At 40.7% G+C, this 23,207-nt stretch overlaps 1 protein-coding gene across 1 annotated transcript in view; it reads left to right on the plus strand.

The window, feature by feature from the left end:
• The window catches only part of NOL10 (nucleolar protein 10), a 91,111-nt gene that overhangs the window by 57,002 nt on the left and 10,902 nt on the right, over positions 1–23,207 (plus strand). Inside the window, exons 14-19 of the mRNA XM_084624567.1 lie at positions 10,730–10,856; positions 14,821–14,900; positions 15,042–15,140; positions 16,152–16,238; positions 18,589–18,762; positions 19,157–19,404. Coding sequence (XP_084480693.1) covers positions 10,730–10,856; positions 14,821–14,900; positions 15,042–15,140; positions 16,152–16,238; positions 18,589–18,762; positions 19,157–19,404 — 815 coding nt within the window. The remainder of the gene's footprint in view (positions 1–10,729; positions 10,857–14,820; positions 14,901–15,041; positions 15,141–16,151; positions 16,239–18,588; positions 18,763–19,156; positions 19,405–23,207) is intronic.

Below are 23,207 nucleotides of genomic sequence, written 5' to 3' on the forward strand. Positions count from 1 at the left end.
GATGGGAAACCTCCCCTGCCCCCTTCGATCACCACTTGCAGAGGCAATAAAGTCATTGTTGCTTCACATTCATGCATTGTTTATTTATTCATCACACAAATAGGGGGATAACTGCCAAGGTAGCCCGGGAGGGGTGGTGGAGGAGGGAAGGACAAGGCCACACAGCACTTTAAAACTTATTGAATGCCAGCCTTCTGTTGCTTGGGCAATCCTCTGGGGTGGAGTGGCTGAAGGTCCCCCCACCGCGTTCTTGGGCATCTGGGTGAGGAGGCTATGGAACTTGGGGAGGAGGGCAGTTGGTTACACAGGGGCTATAGCGGTGGTCTGTGCTCCTGTTGGCTTTCCTGCAGCTCAACCATATGCTGGAGCATATGAGTTTGATCCTCCAACAGCCTGAGCATTGACTCCTGCCTTCTTTCAGCAAGCTGACGCCACCTACCATCTTCAGCCCGCCACCTCCCCTCGCAGTCATATTGTGTTTTCCTGCACTCTGAGATTGTCTGCCTCCACGTATTTTGCTGTGCTCTGTCAGTGTGGGAGGACAGCATGAGGTCAGAGAACATTTAATCACGAGTGTGGTTTTTTTCGCCTTCTAATCTTCTCTAGCCTCTGGGAAGGAGAAACATATGCAGCTGGTGGAGGGGAAAAAAAGGGAGAGTGGTAGTTTAAAAAGACACATTTTATAGAACAGTGGGTACACCCTTTCACGGTAAACCTTACTGTTAACATTACATAGCACATGTGCTTTCATTACAAGGTCGCATTTTGCCTCTTATTGAGGGTATGCCGGTTTGGTGTGAGAAATCACACACGCAGGGCCAGGCAGCAGAATTCGGCTTGCAGGCAGCCATGGTAAGCCACAGTCTTTTGGCTTCTTTAACCTTCATAACGTGGGAATGGCTTCAAACAGCAGTGCCCTCATTTCCCATATGAAGTAGCCGTTGGGCTGGATATCTAAAATGGGTTGGCAATTTAAAAGGAGGGGCTGCGGTTTCTGAGTTCACGTGCAGCAGAAACCCAACTAACCCCCCCACACACACACAATTCTCTGGGATGATGGCTTCACCCCTCTCCCCACCACATAGCTAACGGCGGGGAAGATTTCTGTTCAGCCCCAAGCAAACAGCCCAGCAGGAACGGGCACCTCTGAATGTCCCCTTAATAAAACCACCCTATTTCAACCAGGTGACCATGAATGATGTCACTCTCCTGAGGGTAACACAGAGAGAGAGAGAACGAATGTTGTTTGAATGCCGGCAAACACCGGGACCATACGCTGCAGTGCTTTGTTCTGCAATGATTCCCAACTACGTGCTACTGCTCTGGCGTGGTAAAGTGTCCTACCATGGTGGACGGAATAAGGCTGCCCTCCCCAGAAACCTTTTGCAAAGGCTTTGGGAGTACATTCAGGAGAGCTTTATGGAGATGTCCCTGGAGGATTTCTGCTCCATCCCCGTACACGTTAACAGACTTTTCCAGTAGCTGTACTGGCCGCGAATGCCAGGGCAAATTAATCATTAAACACACTTGCTTTTAAACCATGTATAATACTTACAAAGGTACACTCACTAGAGGTCCCTTCTCTGCCTTCAGGGTCCAGGAGCCCGCCTTGGGTGGATTCGGGAGGTAGTGGGTCCAGGTCCAGGGTGATAAACAGATCCTGGCTGTTGGGGAAACCGGTTTCTCCACTTCCTTGCTGTGAGCTATCTACAACCTCCTCTTCCTCCGCATCTTCCTCGCCCCCCAAACCCACTTCCATGTTGCCTCCCACTCCTTGGACGGAGTCAAAGCACAGGGTTGGGTTAGTGGTGGCTGCACCCCCTAGAATGGCATGCAGCTCATCATAGAAGTGGCATCTCTGGGGCTCTGAACCGATGCGGCCATTTGCCTCTCTGGTTTTTTGGTAGGCTTGCCTGAGCTCCTTAATTTTCACGCGGCACTGCTGCAGGTCCCTGGTGTAGCCTCTGTCCTTCATGCCATTGGAGATTTTTTTCAAATATTTTGGCATTTCGTCTTTTCAAACGGAGTTCTGCCAGCACGGATTCATCTCCCCATACAGCGATCAGATCCCGTACCTCCTGTTTGGTCCATGCTGGAGCTCTTCGGCAATTCTGGGACTGCATGGTCTCCTGTGAGGATGAGTTCTGCATGGTGACCTGTGCAGGTGAGTTTGCCACGCTGGCCAAACAGGAAATGAGATTCAAAAGTTCGCAAGCCTTTTCCCGTCTACCTGGCCAGTGCATCTGAGTTGAGAGTGCTGTCCAGAGCGGTCACAACTGAGCACTCTGGGATAGCTCCTGGAGGCCAATACCGTCAAATTGCGTCCACAGTACTCCAAATTCGACCCAGCAAGGCCGATTTCAGCACTAATCCCCTCCTCAGGGTGGAGTAAAGAAATCAATTTTAAGAGCCGTTTATGTCGAAAAAAGGGCTTCGTCGTATGGATGGGTGCAGGGTTAAATCGCGATAACGCTGCTAAATTCGACCTAAACTCGTAGTGTAGACCAGGCCGAAGAAAATAAAGTATGCAGGCACAGCAGGTCCATTTCCTTGAAGAGTAAGTTTGGTTCCGTTTCCTGCATGTGATTTACAAATAATCTACCTAAAAGGGCTGCTAAGACACACTGGACATAATTGGATTGAGATCCAAATCGATCCAATTTGGAATTGTTCCCTCGTTTATAATGGGAAAGTTATGGGACCATCAGACCTAAGCTCACATGGGCTGAAAACCAATATTGCTGCCAGTAGTATGCTGCAAAAAGTGAAATGTGGGGTTCCCGCAACTGATTTCTTGTTTAAAACTGCGTTCCAGTGTGCTCCTGGCTGACTAAAGAGAAGCTGTGATTATGGTTATAGTGTTAAATCTCCCAGATATTGAGGCTGATGAGAATGTGAGATGTTAAAAAATAGAAATTTATGGGAGAGAGACGTGGGGCCAATCCCGCAAACCCTTATTCAGGCAGGTTGCTGCATTAAACTAATTTGGAGTACTTGCCAAAGTAACCGTTGCAGAGTTCGATCTGGTTTTAGAGATTTAGTTGGAAAGAGCATATTTGAGAGAAATCAGGGACGAGCCTGTGGAAATCAAAGGTAGCAAATTACAGTTGATATCTGATTTTTATTACTCCATGTGATTTTGCAAAATTCTGAGCATGAATGTAACAAGTGTTGTATATGGGCTATAGATGAGATGCAGTCAGACATATGCTAACAAAGCCACAAGATTCTTAGCTTGTAGGCTCTTTTGGACAGGGAGAGTTTCTTATGTGTCTGTGATGGAGATATCTCATACTGGGACCCCTTGGGGCCTCTGTTTCCTTCTACACTGTAAATATAAATGAAGTATGGAAACATACATTTCACACTTTATTGGATTTTTGTAAAAATTACTGAGCAGCCTGACTCAGCAGTGCCAAAAAGATGGGGTAGCAGGACAGAGAATTTAGAACCACAGATGTGTCAGGGTTTTGAGGTCAATCATGATATGATTGCAGAGGTACTCTTGATTGGAATGGCGATTTTGATAATTTATACCATAGATAGGGAGAGATGGATTTATAGAGATTATTATGAGATGGTTGAAAAATATTTAATGGAAAATGAATAAAAGACTAGTCCTTCTGATCATTGATGGTATCTGAAAACAGAAATGCCTTGACCAACTGTTGGGGCTCATTGCACTAAATGAGTAGAAGATTGTTTTGTCCCTCATTAAGACCGCAACTAAACAAAGTAGCGAACGAAGGCTGTTCCTGTGCTTGAAGTCAGACCCATACCATGAATTGCAGCCTAAAAAGTTAAAAAGAAATAGAAAGCAATGCTGTCAAAGATATAACTTGGAAACATTAAAGGCTTGTTTGCATATTGGTTTTATTTCAGACTAACTGCCATTTTATAAATTAAAGTGGACTGCATCCACACGATGTAATTCTTCTTCTGAATTAACTGGCTAGTTAATGTAAATTGGATAATTCACGTTGAAAGTTGGTTGAGTTCATTTCAAAATTAAATTAGTGTGGGAAAGGTTGTGTGGTCTGTATTTTGTGTTAACATTTCAGTCCTCCCTCTGATATTCCACAATGCATTGTTTCACACCAAGGTCAGCCTGTCTTTTTACATGTGCCCTCTACTGCCCCAGGGTCATGATAGCGGGATGTTACCTCCCTGTTTAAATCTGTTCTTGGCTAGTTACTGTGTTAAAGTAAAAATGCCTTCTCCCTTCTCTTGCCTTTTCAATACAGATGATGGAAAATTGTTGCACATTCAGATCGATACCTCTAATATTAGGAAGTAGAGAAGAAAACATTAAAAATAGTACTCTTTACGTGAGTCATAATTAATCACTCATACAAGTGCATTGACTAAACTTGGTTGTGCAATTAGAGAACTAATTATGATGAAAATGCAATTGAACATTTAAATCGCCACCCATACCCTGAGGGTCACCCATTTGTTTCTCCTCCCTCATTTAGGCTTGCTGTAGTCTCTCTGCAATTAAGCAGCACTACTGAAACCTGAAAGCATGTGCAAGTGTAATTATGTGTCCATTTAGACATACTTAACCTTTTTAACAAGTGCATCCTACTGAAAATTTAACAAGTAATTTTTTTAATGTTAATTAAAAATATAGATACATTTAGACAAGTTTTGCATGAAAGTCCTAATCCAGTAAGCTCATATAGGTGGATTGACTCTGTTGAAGTCACTAGGGCTCTGCATGGGCATATGAACTTGCACCGTCGGAGTCTAAAGAATATATACCTTTCATAACTATTCTAGTCTGTCAGGCTAAATACACAGTAAAAACTGTACAAAAATCCACCTTTATTAGAGAACCTTCTGTTTTAAAAAGATTTCCTCAATGTGTCCCCCAAACATAATGGGCAACGTTTTCATTTACACTAAGGCTCCTTTTAACCACATTCTGGGAGTGTGAAGAGGCCTTGCCATGAGAGTGTCTTACTTTTGCATCCATTTTAAGACCCCTGTGCATTACCAGAGCAATGTAAAGTGGCCATAGGGTATGTCTGTACTTCAGTGTAAGCCCAGGGTTAGTAGAATTCAAGTTAGCAGAGCCTGGGTCTAACTTAGGGCTTGAGTGTCTGTCTATGCTCACTTGTAACCCCAGGTTTGGAATTGTTGAAACCTGGGACTCCAGCATCAATGCTGCATTATGTGGGTCTGAGTCCGTCCGTCCGTCCCCTCCTCCCCCCATCCCAGACTTCCTAGTGCCCTCCCAAAGTGTGGTTGCTGTAGGCATTTGCTTGTGGCTGTGTGCCAACACTGCAAAGCAATAGGGATTGAACGCTGGGTCCCAGCTTGACTCAGGCGTGGACCCTCCACCCGCAGGGGTACTGGGACCCTGGGTCCGATCCCTGGGTTAGCACAATTTATGATGGAGCAGGGTTAGGCTTGAGCCTGAGTTCGAACCCTGGGCTTACATTGCTGTGTAGATATAACCTTACTATAAAGGAGAATCTGACCAACCAAGAACAATTCTGTTCCACCTTAATTTGAAGACCACCATTAGATAATTTTGTGTGTTGCCTGTTCAAGACCAGTCTGACTGCATAGTCAAGCTGTAGTAAAAGGCTGTCTTTGTTGTTTGAACTAGTTATTCAAACCTGATGCATTTGTATTTTTGTTTATTTTTTAAATACATTAATACCGTTTTGCCACATGGCTGAGATCTTGCATTCCAAGGTAAATAACCAGTTTGGAATCCCCTAAAAGAGAGGCTTATTTAATATGAAGAATGGAGACGCAAGTTATATGCACAGTGATATGGTGTTAACTAGGCAGCGGAGGTGGGAATTACTGGGGGGGTGGGGTGGGCTGAGCATTGCAGCACCTGCCGTCTAAGCACCCTGTTGCCAAGTGGAATTCACAACTCCATGTTAGGCACCCAGGCTCCCTATGCAATGCAAGGGGGGTTAGTTAGGCGCCTGTATGGGCAGTTAAGAACTGAAGTCCCCCTTTTGAATCCCACCCGTAAAGCCGCCACTCTATGTGCTGTGGAACCCATAACAAAGTAGTAAATGGATGTTTTACAAGATTACACATTAATCAATACTGACCTAAAATAAGAATCCTAAGATTGACTGACTGATAACTTGATAGCCCATATATCCTTGTGTGTTTTGTAAAATGTGAAGTGTTAATTTGAAGTATTACAAATTAGTTTTGTGTTCTGCCTTCTGGGCAATTTAATGCAGTTTAGACTATATAACTGCATTTGGAAATCCAATTTCTGCTGCTTGCAAATATATATTTTAATATTTTTACTGCAGTAGGTAAATAGTGCAAAATATTTTTTGTGCCGTGGGAAGACTTACTGCAATTTCCAGCATCCCATTTACAATTTGGTAATTCCACTATAAACTCTTTTTAGGTTCCTATAATGTGGCATTTGATAAAATAGAACTTTTTATAGAAACTTCTGCTTCCTTTGAAAACTCTTGTTAATTTCAGTTGCATGGGATTGGGCTCATAAACTGCATCAAACTGATACATAACATAGTACTGTCCCCTTCTTAAAGTCAACTTTATTCTGTTTATCTCATAGGGCTTGATCTTGTGCGGTACTGAGCACCCTCAACTTCCTTGTGAAATCAATAGGAGTTTAGAGAGTTCAGCACCTTTTGGGATTGGTTCTGTTGTTTCTATGGTTCAAATGAAGCTGTGGAACTGACTAATTAAACAGTATTTAACTGCTCAATTGCTATCAAATGTACCAAATACAGGTTCGCAAGAACGTGCTGTGCTTTTGAAATAATATCTGGTATAGCCTAACATTTCATTAACTTTAGTGGAATGTTAATGGGATGACAACAGCATGGTATTATCAGGAGAGGTCCGCAGGGATTTCATACACTTTTTCTTTAAATTCATCTACAACAACATAGATTAACAGTTGCATTGTATGAGAGCTGTACCACATGAGGCTCTTGTATTACAATATCATTCTCTTGGTGTTGGTTTAATTGCCCTTTAAAATACAAAGAATAGTAAATCTAAAAAAAAAAAAAATGTAATTTACAGTAAGTCTTTTTGGGGAGGTTAATCCCACCAGAAATTTTTTCCCTTTTATAATTAATGTTTGAATAAGTTTTAGGCATATTTAAAACTTAGTTGAACATCTCAGAACATTTCAGTAATAGAGGACCCATTACACTTTGTCTTGTGTTAACAACGAAAAAGCTGAGAGAATTCTTTGCCCAAACACTATAATGTGGACTAGGAAAACTAGGCACTGTCTGTTGATTTTTGCATCTTTGCCTGGTGAATCAGAGACGTAATGGCTAGATAATTTTGTCCATATTAGACTGTAGGGGGGAAACTTAGGTGTCCGGCTCTCATTGATTTTTCACTTGGAGTTTGGTGCCTAACTTCCCTTTGTGCCTTTGAAAATCTTCCACTTCTTGATGAATATTGCTAGTGATTTTGAAATTTCTATGTTTATAGAAATATAGAACACGAATAAAAAATGAATTTAAACGTGTACTGGCTCAGTGATTTACAATTTGCTAACTTTATTAAAATTGTCATTTTAACAGATTAGAAATGTCATTTGTTAATATTGTACAACTGGGAACTTTCTACTTTGAGTCTAGTTTCATCACATTGTTTTCATTTCTTTGTGTATCTGCAGTTGCATCAGCTATCCTGTTCTTGACCTAATTGCAAATTTCAATGCATTTTTCTCCATTTGGATTTTGTAGAATTATGTATCTTCATGTTGGTTCGCAGGCATATTAACCACTTAGTCTAGGCAGTCCTCCTGCTTAACCTCTCTCAGTGCAAAGCCTGATCTCTCAGGTGGGGAAGGAGTCTCTGTTCCCCTGGCTGTGGCATTGGTAATAGGGAACTGGACAGTCAGACCCTCTCAGCTCCCAGAACACTTGCTGACCCATCAATAGTCTATGTGTTTGTGCCAGGGGAGGATTTGTCTCTGAATAGGAGAAGCATAGAAACTCTCTAATGGTGCCTAGGGCCCTGTGGAGATGGAAAGGCCAAGGCTGTTTGAGTGGTTGCTGGAAGAGAGGGGAGGCGAATGTAATGTGTTTTAACGGAGAGAGGAAATAAGAGGAGGAAAGGAATTAACAGTTAAAGAGGAAAATAAAACTGCTATAAATTTATTAAAATGGAACATATGCTGTAAAGCAAAGGGAGGATGGGCAGAAATTCAGTTTCAGAGGGCTTTAGGGGAGAAACAAAAGTGGTAAAACTAATAAAAGAATATCTGTATTTAGAGATACAGTACTGTTAAATGTAAACTAGATAAAACAGAGTCTTTAAAAAAAAAGATTTGACATGGTAAAGAAACTGTTCCTGTGCTTGTTTCATTTAAATTAATATGCTTAAAAGCAGCATTTTTCTTCTGCATAAAGTTTCAAAGCTGTATTAAGTCAATGTTCAGTTGTAAACTTTTGAAAGAACAACCATAACGTTTTGTTCAGAGTTACGAACATTTCATAGTTATGAACAACCTCTATACCTGAGGTGTTCGTAACTCTGAGATTCTGCTGTATTCAAGATGTCCTTTGGAGCTCACTGTGCATCTGAAATAACCTGTGCTTTAATGGATAAATTTGTAGTTTTTAAATTTTGTTGGACACAGCCTGAGGATGTGGTGTAGTAGCAATGGATGATAGCTATTTTTTTAAAAAGTTGTCCAAGTGACAAGCAGGAACCTTGCATTTGTTAAAGCAACGTGACAGCAAGATGTTATGAAGAGCTAGTTTTCTGTGGGATTCAAATATACATGAGTTAAGAACTCCACTTACTTCAAAGACTCTTCAGGAGACAGACTAAGATCATGATGAAAGAAAATATTTCTCAGCAGTAACATAGAAAAAAAAAAAGTGAATAGAATTGTATCCAAAACAAGAATGTAGGTAACCACAAAACATATGACTAGGAAAAATCCTTTCTTTTAGCTATGGTAATGAAGCAACATTTAGCAGTGACCATTTGAATTAGCATGAAAGACTGGAACATTTGTACTCAGTTGACTGAAATCTAGTTTTATTAAAAGCTTTTCATTTAGCTTTGAAGCAGGGAAAAAACAGGAAATATAATTGGAGATGTTTAAGATCTAAAAGGAGGAAAAAATGTCTGACAGGAATGATGACTGTAAGATTTTTCTGAATGTTACCCATGTTAGTCAAGTGGTTACTGCTGTTCAGACAGCCATGGAGATTTGGTTAATCCAACCTTATTGATTAAGTAGGCAGCTGTTTCTGTTGTCCGAGACAAGTTAATTGTGATCTTCCGAGGAAAGAGCTAATCTGGGTAAAACGAATGGCGTGGTTAATGATGCCAGTGTACATCTCCAGTTGCCATGTTTGTTGTGGTTGCCAACTTTGATCACAGTTTGACCTTATTCTTATTTCTTATGACTTTAAAAGATAGTGCTGCAAATTTCTAAATTGCAAAGGATATATATAAAGCCAGTTAATAGAGCAGATTAAACAAAATAAGGAAACCGTGCTAAATCTGCCCGACATTTTTCTCGATGAAGGAAATATTGCATCAGGGGCGTTTAAATGTTGTTGAATAAATTTGAATGTTATGGTGTGGAATACAATACTGCTATTTTAAGGCAACTATAGTTATTTGAAGAAAATACATTTTTAAAAAGGGAAATTACACTTTTCTAATTGGAGCAGAGTGTCTTGTCACCATAGACTTTGAGAGATCCTTATTGGTGTAATGCAGTCTTCTCATTAAGAACAAATTATATGTATTTCATTATCAAATGTTGCCTAAAAATTTCTTTTGAACTGCATCCACTGCCGTATCTATTGCGACTTTTTTTCTCCCATTTCACATATTAGTAATGATGGAACAAAAAAGAAAATGGATTATTAAAAGTTCCACTCTGCTGGAGTTAGTGACCTCCCTTACATCCCAAGCTTCCCATTGATTCTCCATTTTTCCCCCTGGAGAGAGGACCTTCATGTTGACCTTTTTTCCACAGAGCTAGCACGCCTACTAAAATAATAGGCTCAGCACAGTGGCTGTGACTGTATGCATCAAGATTGAGAAGGATTCGTATCAGCAGTGGAAAAAGTGAGGGGTGTTAAAAAAAAAAAATTAATACATGCTTTTTGGGAGGAGGAAGCATGAATTGAAAGTACATTGATAGTCTAGCAAAACTGAGTTCAGATCTCACACATTGAGTATTTAAATTTTTTAAATGTTTCCAATTACCAGCTCACAACAGTGTGCTTTTCCTCGAATGAAAGTATGTGAAATGCGCACAGGCATCTTAATTACATGAACAGGTCAAAATGGGATTTAACATAATTGCCCAGTGAGCTAATAAATTCAAGATCCAGCTGAGTGTAAAAGATTTGTTTGATTTCTAGCATTATTAGGTAAGTTCAAAACTATCCATCATGTTTGGCTTTTAATATATAATCAGCTCAATTTGTCACATTTTGAAGCAATTAAACTAGAAGCCTCTAAATTGTTGACTTAGATTAAATTACCTAGATTGTAACAATAGTGCTGTCAAAAAGTATACAGGATTATTTCTGTTTGTACTACAAGCAGTAGGTTTGACTGTGCTGTGCTCTCAAGATGATGTCTAAGCATATTTGGCTTCAGTGTTGTTTATTTACTCTCATACTGCAGTAGAGCAGCAGATGTGAGGAGCTGGCTGTGCTTTTATCTTTTGAGTGCATGTATAAATTCAGAACTCTTCTTAACATGCCTACAGGTTTTAGGTCCTGCCCCAAGATGGTGCTCATTCTTGGACAACTTGACAGAAGAACTGGAGGAGAATCCGGAGAGCACAGTTTATGATGATTACAAATTTGTTACCAGAAAAGACCTTGAAAATTTAGGTAAAATTTAAGAGACCCCCCCACACCCCACCCTTTCTTTGTGTATGTGTGTGTTTCTTGTCCTCTTTTCCTTGTTCAGTTTTAAAGCACTCACATTGCTGCATGTTGCAGGTCTGAAGTTTGGGTGTGCTGTATAGCAATAAAAGGACTGTTAGAAAGTTACTCAAAGTAGTTCTTCCTAACTCTTGCCGCTGTTTCTAACATGCCAGTCCTGATTGCCCTAATTGGTGGTAATCTTTGTCAATTTAATGAGAACCTTTGCTCACAGCTTGTCTCCTAAGGAGAAGGTTGATGTACAGTGATTTAGTGTGTCTGTGGAAGTGCTTTGAGGTTCTTTTAGCCCAGCGTTTCTCAAATGGCGGCATGCAGCCACCCCTGTGGCCAGGAAGAGCGGTGATGCGGGGGAGAGACAAAGCATCGTCCCTTCCCAGCTCCTTCCCTGTTCTTCCTGGATGCGCAGCCCTGCCCAGGTGGTGCACAATGTTGCAGGAGCACGATGAGTTCTCTACTTGGGGGGGGAACAATGAGACTTAGGGCATGTCTACACTTACCTCAGGAGTGATCGATCCAGTGAAGATGCAATAAATCGACTGCCAAGCGCTCTCCCGTCAACTCCAGTACTCCACCGAAGCGAGACTCGAAGGCAGAGTCAACGGGAGAGCGTCAGCAGTAGACTTACCGCAGTGAAGACACCACGGTAAGTAGCTCTAAGTACGTCAACTTCAGCTACGCTATTTTCGTAGCAGAAGTTGCGTAATTTAGACAAACTTAGCTACCCTCCTTCCCTCTTCCACAGCATAGACCAGGCCTCAGGCTTCAGCCCTGAGGTGCTTGGGAGGCAGGTTCCAGTGGCGGGACTTAGGGAGCCTCGCTGCGTGGACCAGGGCTCCAGGCATGGGGCTTCAGGTGCCAATACCTGTCTCCAGCTGCAGGGTTTCAGGTGCTGACTGCCAACTCTGGCCATGCATCCCCAGCCTTTGGCCATGGGGCTTCAGTTCAGGCTCCAACCCCTGGCCACGCGGCGGCAGGCTCCAATCCCCATCTCCGGCCATGCGGCGTCGGCCCAGTGCCCCGACCCCTGACCCCGGCAGCAGCTGCTGGCCCTGGGCACCAATCCCCGGCCACGTGCTCCGACCCCCAGTCCTGGCCGCTGACCCTGGGTGCTGACCTGTAGTGCCAGCTGCGTGGCAGCAGGCATCGCTCTGGGCACCAATCCCCGGCCCTGGGGGTGCGACGGTCCCAGGTGCGCAGTAATGGGTGCTGGCTTTCGCCTTGTGGCGGTGGGCACTGACCCCCACATCCGACCACGCGGCCTCAGGCTCTGGCCACGTGGTGGCGGGTACTGGCACTTTGCTCCAATGCCCTGCCTCTGCCATGCAGCTCCTGCTCTGGCCACGGTCACTGACTCCCAGCTGCACGGCAGCAGGTGCCTATCCCCAGTTCCAGCTGCAGGACTCACCACCCACCCTCCTCTCTCTCATCCATGCCCTCTCCCCATCGCCCCTGGACCCCACTGTCTTCCTGGCCCTGCATCCACCCCTCCATCACCCCAGACCCCCACTGCCTCTGTCTCTGACTCTCAACCCACCCCCAATCCAGGGTTTAATTTGTCCTGAGACTTGCTGAGAAAAGTGATATTAACGAGCATACAAATATCACTTTTCACTGTAATATTTTTATTATTGAGTCTGCAAAAAATCCCCTACATAAATAAATTACAGTGGTGTGGATGTGTATATGTGCTATGGATTTGTTTTTCCTGAAGTTAATCAAGTATTTTAGGAAAAAGCGTCAGTGCTGCCTTGGTGGCCACTCTGTGAGGCCGCCAAAAAATTTGTTGCGAGAACCCCTTAGCCACACAATGAGAAACACAGGAAAGGAAGAGAAGTTGTTTCTACTTTTAAATACTTATGAGATGCTCAGATACTGTGGTGCTGAGGCCATAGTAAGTACCTTGATAAAGGAATCCACTTGCAAATGGTATCCTCAGTAAGGAGTATATTTTGGACTTTTATACAATGAAATTCATACAGCTGTCAATGGAAACTTATTTTTATGGGCTTTTTTTATGTATACACCACCCATAACGCTTTACCTTCATAACATCACTGGGAGATAGGCAGGTATTATCCCCCCTAGCCCCCCCCCCCCTTTTTTTTTTTTTAAAACAGATGGGGAACTGAGGCACAAACTAATGTCTGGTCTACACTGGAAACTTAGGTTGACATAGCTACAATGCTCAGGGTTGTGAAAAATCCCCAGTCCTGAGTCCTGTAGCTATGCCAACCTAATCCCTGGAGCACACACAGCTAGGGTATAGAAGAATGCTTCCAGTGACATACCTGCTATTGCTAGAGTTCCTACAGCTATGGTAAAAACCCCTTCTATCACTGTAGTCTCTGTCTACACTACAGGGTTACAGTCTCATAGCCACAGTGCCATAGCTACGCTGCTATAGCGCTTGTAGTGTAGACATGATCTTAGCAACTTGACCAGCATAATACAAAAAGTTTGTGGTAGGCCCAGGAATAGAATCAGATCTCTAAGACTGTGTCTACACTACAGAGCTTACAGTGGCACAGCTGTACCCATGCAGCTGCGCCACTGTCAGATCTCCCACTTAGCTGTTCTATGCCGATGAGAGAGAGCTGTCCTGTCGACATAATTAAACCACCCCCAGTGAGCAGCGACAGCTATGTTGCACTGTGCACGCTTCCACTTATGCTGGCAAAATGTATGTCACTGAGGGTTGTTGTTTTTTCCACACCCCTGAGCAACATAAGTGGTAGTGTAGACATGGTCTAAGACCTAGTCCAGTGTTTTAACCAAAAGACCATTCTTTTGTGAACTTGGAGAGGGTTCAGAATGTCCCTTTTGAGCAACTAAGCTGCAGTTTGGGATTTTCATTAACCTGCAGAAGCTAAACCAAATTCACCTAGGATTGACAAATCAGGTTTATTGGGGCATCTTGCACCTAGAACTTACAGGTATTACTGTTTTGTATCATTAGATGTCAATTGATGTAGCGTCTTTCGGAGCTATACATCTGTATAAGTTTAAGTCCCTTCTATGACTAGTAGCAATCAAGTTTATAAAATTTAATTTCATGTTTTACAATGATAGCATTATTTTTTGAACTCAGTCACATTTTCCTCTCAAAGATGATGCCTGTGTCTTGTTTTTAAAAACAAAATTAGTTTGGGAGATAAGAGAGAAACTCAGGGTAAATCTCTTATTTTTGAAATTGTCTTTTAGCCAAGATTTATTAATTTCTGGAACTATTGGATCTGTAGGTAATGTTTGCTTTAAAGAAAAGTTCTCCTTTTTCTCAACTATACAGAGCTGCCTGAAGATAAATACTCTCACAATCTTCTCCCATTTGGAGATTTTCATTCTTTCTTTAGGTTAGGGCCTAGGGTAACAGTTTTATGAACTGCTGTGGTATCTATATCCGTGCTGTATTTATATCTTTCAGCATACCCCTTCTTCAAAGGTAGTGACCCAGGGCAAAAACTCTTAATTAAAACATCAGTATGCCACACCAAAACCTGTAATTCAAATGTGTATATCAAACACGTACATACCTTCAGAAAGCTCTCTCCTCACAAATAATGCTTCTTGGTAAACTATCCATAGATTGTGGACTAGTGGGCATCTTTAAAAAGTGTGCAGTAAACATTTACTGCAGCGAAAAGAAAAGACTATTTCTGTTGTGGAGCTGCTCAAGTACTTTGCTAGCTTAACATAATGGTTTGTAGTGCTACCGTCTCTATAGAATGGACATGAATATGGGTAATTTTGATACTTTCAAATCAGTACCGTTGTTTTGCTTTAGTCAAGTATTCAGTCAGCTTAATTGGGAGAATTTCCTATATCCTACTCTCCTTTGAAGTCCTCTGATAACATTATGCTGTTTTGTTTTTGTTTTGTTCCACCTCTTCCCCCCCCCCCCAAACACCCCCAGGCCTTGCCCATCTCATTGGATCACCACTACTCAGAGCATATATGCATGGCTTTTTCATGGACATACGACTGTATCACAAGGTAAATAAGGTTAATTCATTAAGGCTGATCCTTATTTTGGTACATTTTTGCCATTATGTATACTGTATATTTACTAATTTATATATTTACTCCTTCATTATTTGTTTCCTTTCTTTAATGCCTTCTATTTGTGTTTAAAAGGTGAAAATGATGGTCAATCCATTTGCCTACGAGGAATATAGAAAAGAGAAAATTAGACAGAAGATAGAAGAAACACGTGCACAAAGAGTTCAACTAAAGGTAGAATCCTATTTATGATGATTAAACTTTTAGAGAAAATTGTTCATATGGAATAATGTAAAATAACTACACCACAGAGCTGTAACTGGATTAGGAGTTTATGGTGTTTCGCCTCAAACATGAGTTTGTTGATGTTACCATGTATATGGAACCCAATTTGATTAAAAGAAACCTGAGATGAAGCAGTAGAAGAAAATGGACACTTTAGTCTTGTCATGCTTCAGAACTTCCCCAGACTACTCAAGGCATAAAGCTTGCACTTTTTTTCTACTTCTACATGTAAAACTGGAGGTTTACCAAATGACTCAGATCCTTAAAATGCAGTTATGCCCTGAAAAGTGACTGTTGAAAATGGTATCATGGGCTTCCATGTTTGTTTATCAAGGCTTTACAGATCAAATCTGCTCAGCATACAAAAAAACCCAAAAACTCCCCCCCTAACTATCTGTCCTGATATCTTATCCCTGCCAAGGCCAAAGATGCTTCAGCATTTAAGTACAACCCTACCAATTCCTTTGGACTAGTGATCAGAGAGAATATACAGCTTCTGCAGCTTTCTAGGTGCTGTGTTAACACTGCTTTTGCCCTGTGGTTATGGCAGATGAATGACCTCTTCTGAAACCATGATATGGCTTCGCAGTCAACAATTAGAAGGTGAATACATGGTATGCCATTTGCCAGAAGACTCAGTACTGCTTTGGGGACCTTGACCTTTCTTATTAACTTGACAGGGAATAGTCCCGTGACTGATTCTGTGCTTAGGTCTTAGGAAGCTGTTCGGTTAAACATTTTTTATAATAATGCCTGTAACTGTATTGGATGGGTAAATCCAGTTTTTCATTAATTTGGGTTGAACTTTGTGATCACAGTGAGGAAAAAAGTAGAGATGGTAGAGATTATTTTTGTCCTTGGAACTAAATTCATGATTGTCAAATGTGTAGTGTAGCCAAAATTTCTTGGGCACGAAAGAATAATATACTGATGAGTTCTACATTTCCTTTTTTTCATTAGAAACTTCCAAAGGTTAATAAAGACTTGGCACTCAAGCTGATTGAAGAGGAAGAGGAACAGCAGCCTACTAGAAAAAAGAAACAAAAGGTAAGACTTTATGTAGGAGGTGTCCAAAACTCTACAGAAGCACCAGGATAATAAATTGTTCTTGTGTTCATTATTATAAATGGTTAGGCAGATTCGTAGGTCAGTGTTCCTTTGTTTTTTAGATGATCATACACTGAATCTTCTAAATAGGTGGCTTTCCAGTGGAATTCATCAGTGCTAGGGAATCAGGAATACAGTGCGATAACATCTGGCCAATTGTATAACAAACCTATAGTGGGGAAGCACTTGCTGTGGAGATGAGGTGGGACGGAGAGTCCAAAAACACTCTAACTTTTGATTAGTAGAGTATCCAAAGAAATAAACCTATCTACCTTCTTTCTTACTTCTCTCTCTCTCTCTCTCTCTTCTTCCCCCTCCCCCCCCAATGTGCGAGGCATTGTCCATATTATAGGATGTGACAGTTCTTGTCCCAAAGAGCGAACAGTGTAAATATTGTACTTTGTTCACTCTGATGCAACAGTAACTCTTGTACAATTGATATTGAAAATGCCATATATGTTTTAGATACAGGCAGGTCTGAACAAATGTTTAGTATCTGGTGGAAGAGAAAAATAGCATATTGCAAACCAATGGTGGAGCTGTGTGTAACACCTTTTGATGGCTCTTTCCAACATGGGCCATATAAAATCTGCCCTGACACCCTCCTGGTATGCAGCAGAGACTCCCTTTACTTTATATAGATGAGAAGGGTGACTGAGCTACAACAGAAGAGCACTGGAATTCATATAGTTAGCAGAAAAAACATACGGTTCATGTGGTGTCTGATCAGGTGAGAGTTTCTGGCTGGCAAGTGGGATGGTAGGAAGAGAGAAAGGGGTGAAGAGGTAGATGATGGTGGTGGAGTCTTCACTGCAAACTTTCTGAGCATCTATCAAAAGTCTCAGCTTTTACTTTCATAGTATATTTGTTTGGAGATATATATTATACACTGTGCATTAAAGTAGAAATAAAATGCCATATAAAAATACAGGTTCTGAATATTTCCCTGAAACAATATTAAGGATTTTACCAAGGACAGGTGATTTAGTTTTTGTTTGTTCTGCTGTTTATTTTTAGATTAGACCATTAGCCAGACATTTGTAGATACTAAGCTTCTCTAATTTAAACCTATCCCCTTTTATGTTTTTTCCTTTCTAAGCAGCTGTGAAAACAAATAGTTGGACCATAGAGAGCCCTCCTGGTAGAAATTTTGCAGCTGCATCAGGCAAAAGGGTGGTTTTTTTTGTTTTTTTTTATTAAAGGAAAAAAGTCTTGAGGAAATCTTTAATATGAAGCATATTAATACTAGTTGAAATTATAAATTCCTTATGCCTGATCCTGGGTCCAGTAAAGTCAGTGGCAAAACTACCATTGGCTCCAGTGTTGCAGCATTAGGCCCTTTAATGAGACAGACAAAATTGTCTTTCCTTGCTATGTTTGGGATTGGTTGGTGGGGGGGAGGGAGAAAGTATGCAGGATGCATAGAACCATTGTGGGGGGAGAGTTGTAAATATTTTTGATACTAAAGCAGTCTTATAAAATATGAATGGAAATGCATCTCTGAGGAATAGTGTTTCATATGTGATGGAACCATCCTGGTCAAGCAGTTTTCTCCACCTGTAAACATGGCTGATTAGCTAACGGATGCAGAGGAATGTCCAAGTTCACATATATTCAACACATTATCGATGCTAGAGTTGGTTTCATGGAAACTTTTTTTTTGTGTCAAACGGTTTCATTAGGACACAGAGGACTCTTAGATCTAGAAAAGGAGATATCCTGTCTCAGTACTAAGCACCTGTCCTTAATGATTTCAAAAATAAAAATAGACTATTTTTTAAACTATTTTGTCATCTCAGCAGTAGTAGTGCATAATGACATGTCATAACATAATGTAAAAATGAAGAAAAAACATAAAATAAATTCTAAAATAAATATTTGAAATTCCCAAATGAAATTATCGTGCCAAAAAGAAATTTCAAATTTTAAGTCAGAATTTCCCAGGAACTGGAAAGTTGGAGTTTTGACCAGCTCTAATAGACACTTACCTTGAAATATAAAACACTGGACCTGAGGTTCCTATAGTTTGAATAGCAGAATATGTATTGTTAACAGATGTGTCAGAATAGTTTTTGTGATTTATATGAAAATAGTAAAACCATACTATAGATAAATTGAATAGATCTTGATGTAAATGGTCTGGGAGAACCAAGCAATCAATACCTATATCCAGTTGTCTTTTCTTGCTTAATTAAACCTGAGTAGTAATTGAATGAGCTTTACGTTTTAAATCATTGTACCAGCATTTGTTTCAAAATTTTGTAACTATTGTTTTTCTTCTCCATTGTAGAATCTGCCTAACATTCTCACTGATGACCGGTTCAAAGTCATGTTTGAGAACCCAGATTTCCAGGTGGATGAGAAGAGTGAAGAATTTAGGCTGCTTAATCCACTCGTTTCTAAAATAAGTGAGAAAAGAAAGAAGAAACTAAAGATTTTAGAACAGCAAGAAGCACAAGAGCAGGTAAAACTTTTTCCTTCTAGGTTAGGATTACTTCTAGTTCTTTGTTTTTTATTACAAGCATTCAGGCTTTTCTTTTATGGACCTTAGAAAGGTGAAGAAAACAATGGAAAATTATCAATTTGTCTATAAATGAGTGTGATTAAGATTTATATACGTAACTTAATATTAAATTAATATTAATGTCTAAATATACTAATTTATTGTTATATCTATCACATAGTGTGTCTGTGGATGTAATTAGCATTTACTCTGCATGCTGTATTTGGTTAATGGATTAGAATTCTAGTTTTCTTCAAATTGGACATATGTAGAGATTGTCACGTACTCTAATTGGGCAAATAGTTTTTAAAAGAATCAGTTAATGGTTCCTTAGAGTAACTATTTTTGTCTGCAGGAAGAGGAGGAAGAGCCAGAAGGGAAACCAAGTGATGCAGAAAGTTCTGAGACTTCAGATGATGAGAGAGGCTGGGTTGAAGAGGTCAGGAAACAGCGCAAACTTCTACGCCAAGAGGAAAAAGTAAAACGGCAGGAAAGGTTCAAGGAGGGTCAGCAAACAACGTTGAAACCCCAATTCCTTGAGCTTAAAACAGGGGAGGAATTCAGAAGCTTCAAGGACTCTGCCAAAAAGCAAAAGTTAATGAAGTAAGACTAACACTTCAGTTTAATGACGTTTGGTTGGCTTGTTCGCAACTGTCTTTTTGTTATGGGGGCCCAGGTTATTTTATTTAGCAGGCACAATGGTCCTGGAAGCAGTTTCTACAGCTAGACTTTTGTAATGAGGGGGCATAATTTGAAGTGACACTCATTTCATCTCTTATTCCCTTGTTATGTGAATGTGGTATGTGTATTCCCTGTGCCTTACGTTAAGGGAAAAGAGTAAGGGTTGGATACTTTGAACTAGATTGGGAGGCCCTTACCCCACACTGGTGAGAAGTTTCTCATATAGATAGTCCCATTGATGTTAGTGGGACTACTCCATGTGAGTATCAGTTCACCAGTGTGAATAAAGGGGCTTACAATTTCACCCTGTGTGATCTCTCCCCATTAGAAAACATAGAGTACCCCATGATTTCTCCGTGCTTACAAAGTAAACCTCTCTTTGCTGGGCAGGGACAGTAAAAACATGTTTTGACCTACATAGGTCCAAAATGTCTGGATTCTATAAAAAATAATCTATTTTAGTTGTCAGAGTTCTAGTCTCCAGGCTTTCTCCTTGCAGTGCTAAAAGCCATGGTTAAATATTTTGTCTGAGTTTCATATTTTGTTTGTATATAGTGTTGTTCTAGCCTTGTTGGTTCCAGAATATTAGAGAGACCAGGTGGGAGAGGCAGTATCTTTTATTGGAACAACCTCTGTTAGTGAGACAAGCTTTTGAGCTGATACAGAGCTCTTCTTCAGGCCTGGGGAAAGGACTGAGAGTGTCACAGCTAAACACAAGTTGGAACAGGTTGTTTAGCATAGTGGGTTTCACTCCCCTAGGGGACTTGGAGGAATATTTGGTGGGGGAGGCGGGCAGGGCCCAGGGCAGCCCCCAGTGGGGGGCAGGTAAGCACACATTTTAAGGGAGCATTCAAGGCGAAGTGGCCAGTTGACACTTTTCTAGTCATAGGGGTGAAAGGAGACATTAAAAATCATGGACTGAATAGAGACACTGGATTTATGGCTTATTTGCAACTATCTATAACCCACTAAGCTGCCTCCTTGTTTTTTTTTTCCTCCTTCCTTGCCTCATGACAGGAGACGTGTTAAATACAATTTTGTTTGTATCCTTTAACTCAGCTGTTAGCTAAAAAAGTAGGATTCTGTATCTAGAGCATTTCTGTCCTTTAGAGATGACAGAAAGTGTCCTGATTTTCCAGGTGTTTAGTGCCACACATTCTCATTGATCTCACTTAGATATCTTCAGCATTTCAAAAAATCAGACTTTTATTACAATTTTATTAATTGGAGAGCTGTGCTGAAACTAATTAAGAAGCCTTGAAAGACAGCAGCTGCTGAGATAGATATGTCACAGCATGCCAAGTGCTCAGCATAGCTCTGACTAGAATGAATGCTATAACAAGAGGGCGATTATACATGCCAAAACATTTCCTATACAAATAGTGAACAAATGCATCCATCCTAATGTCTGATGATCATTTTGCTACTGTTCAGATTGGGCAGATTTGTCAAGGTACCATTTTGTCACTCAGCTGCATGTTGATGGGCATTTTAGAAATAGTTAAGTAACACAGTGATGTGCATTGAAAGGAAACACTGAACCCAAAACCTCTAGGACCTGTTTTTTTGTTTTTGTTTTTTTTTAAACTATAAAATTGGTTCTGTAATATCAACCTTTGGGTTCTACTGTAAGCACTATAGAAATCCCTAAGATAGAAAACAATACGAGAAACAATTTTCTTATGGAGTGCTATCTAAAACAAACACACAGCATCATAAAAACTCTGCAGTTCATATGCATATGGGGGGGTTCTTTGCTCGTAAATGTTATCAACATGTGTGAAGAGGCCAGTGCTCAAAAATCTATGCACTTGGAGGCCAGGTTAAAGAACCTTGGGAAGAGACCAACAATCTACATGGTCTGTCTGTAAAGTGACATACACATCTTGGGCACCATATTATAAATCCTAATTGAGATTAGTACTTTAACCTTTGTCTGTTCTGCAGGTTTGCTCGCATTTTCCCTGCTCACTTTTTATTAGCAAATTTTACACACAGCAGGTTTGTGTTCATATCTTTATTCAGCGTACATGTTCTGGATGCTTCAACTCCTTATCTAGAATCTTCTTCAGCTTACGTATTAAGTTTTCAGTTTACTTGCTCCTGGCTGTTTTCCTTCTTTTCATTCCAGGGGATGGGGCTGCTTTTGTGCCCTTTTGAGTTTTTCAGAGGCATACAGATTGTAGTGTAAGGTCACCGGGTGCTCTGTCAGAGGGGAGTGGATTGTGTGCATCTTTGTTTTGCTACTTCAGCCAATGATCTGAAAAGGAGAACAAATTGTGATCAGGTGGCATGTGCTCTGATTTCCATTGCAACAGGGGCAGAAATGGAAGCACGTTTCACTATTGCCAACCTACTGTTTTGTAAGTGCACGCAATGACCTCTGATTAAGGTGTTCTGTCCCACTGAAAGAAACTTTCAGATGCTTCCTTGATCTTAAATGAAATGACTGAGGAGCAATCACAAACAGATGGGAACCTTAACTGTAAGCAAGCAGACTGAAAGATTCAGTTAACAAGCTAAAGTCAGCTCTAGATAAGACTTAAAAGTTCAGAAGAAATTAGTACAGTGCAACACAGCAGGAAAGAAATTACTGTGGAAATTAAGTAGAGTAAAGAATCTTCTGTGTGGATGGGTGGTTGGGTGTGTGTCTGTGTGCATGTGGGTATATTTGTTTTCTGTTGTAGAGGAGAAAATTGACAGCAAATACTGTAGATCTCTTCATGGGATAAAGGAGTACCAGTGATGACAAACTGAGTAGACTTTAAAAACACTGCCGTTTGAAAAAAGTGCCTATTGTACTACCAGTGGGCATGACGTTTTACAAACGTAAAACAAGACATGATTCCACCATGTGGGGTTTAGGCAAAACACAAATAAGACATAGTGACGTGATAGCAAATGAAATGAAGAAGAAATAGGATAATTAAACAAGTGAAGTGGACTAGAGTGCACATCGCATCCTTTTCCTTTTTCAGTGAACTGCTGTTGTCATGTCACGTGAAATTCTTTCTCCGCGGAAAAAAATGTTTAAATTACGAGTTCTGTGAAGAGTGATCCCATTTACACTCAGTCAAGAAGCATTCAGATTGCACATAGGGTACTCCCCAAACTCTTCCAAAACCTTAAATTATCAGCTGCTGTCAGTTTATAATACCATATAGCTGATCTGATGCAAAGCATGATTTGTCCTGGTCTGTGCTTATCATAAAGGCACAATCATCATAGTGTCAGCTAGCTTTATTATTTAGAACCATGTTTGCACATGGTAGAATTTTGTAAAGAAGACTAGCCCTAAAGAGAGGTCTACTGGCCCTATAGCATGATAAATGCTCAGCACTTTTATCCTGACTCCTTAAGCAATGTACTGAAAATTGGAAAGATTGTAGTGGCATGTACCATCTGGTGATTCTGGCATGTTTGTCTTTGATTTGATTTAACCAATTTAAAGAATGATGGTCTGTGACCAACATAATTAAGTACCTTAATGCCTCCACTACCCACTTAATGGCAAAGCGTTTTTTCTATAGTTGTATAATGTTCCTGGGGAAACAGTTTATGACTTATATAAAACTGGGTGTTTCTTTGTCAAGTTCCTGACTCAGCGCTGCTCCAAGCCCAACTTCTGAAGAATTGGTGTATACTTAAAAATTTCTTCATAAATTCAAGGATTCTCAGGACAGGAGCATTCTGAAGCATATTCTTAAATGCAGCAAAGACCTTAA

Source organism: Lepidochelys olivacea (assembly GCF_965140295.1).
Source record: "Lepidochelys olivacea isolate rLepOli2 genome assembly, chromosome: 3".
Classification (NCBI taxonomy): Eukaryota; Metazoa; Chordata; order Testudines; family Cheloniidae; genus Lepidochelys; species Lepidochelys olivacea.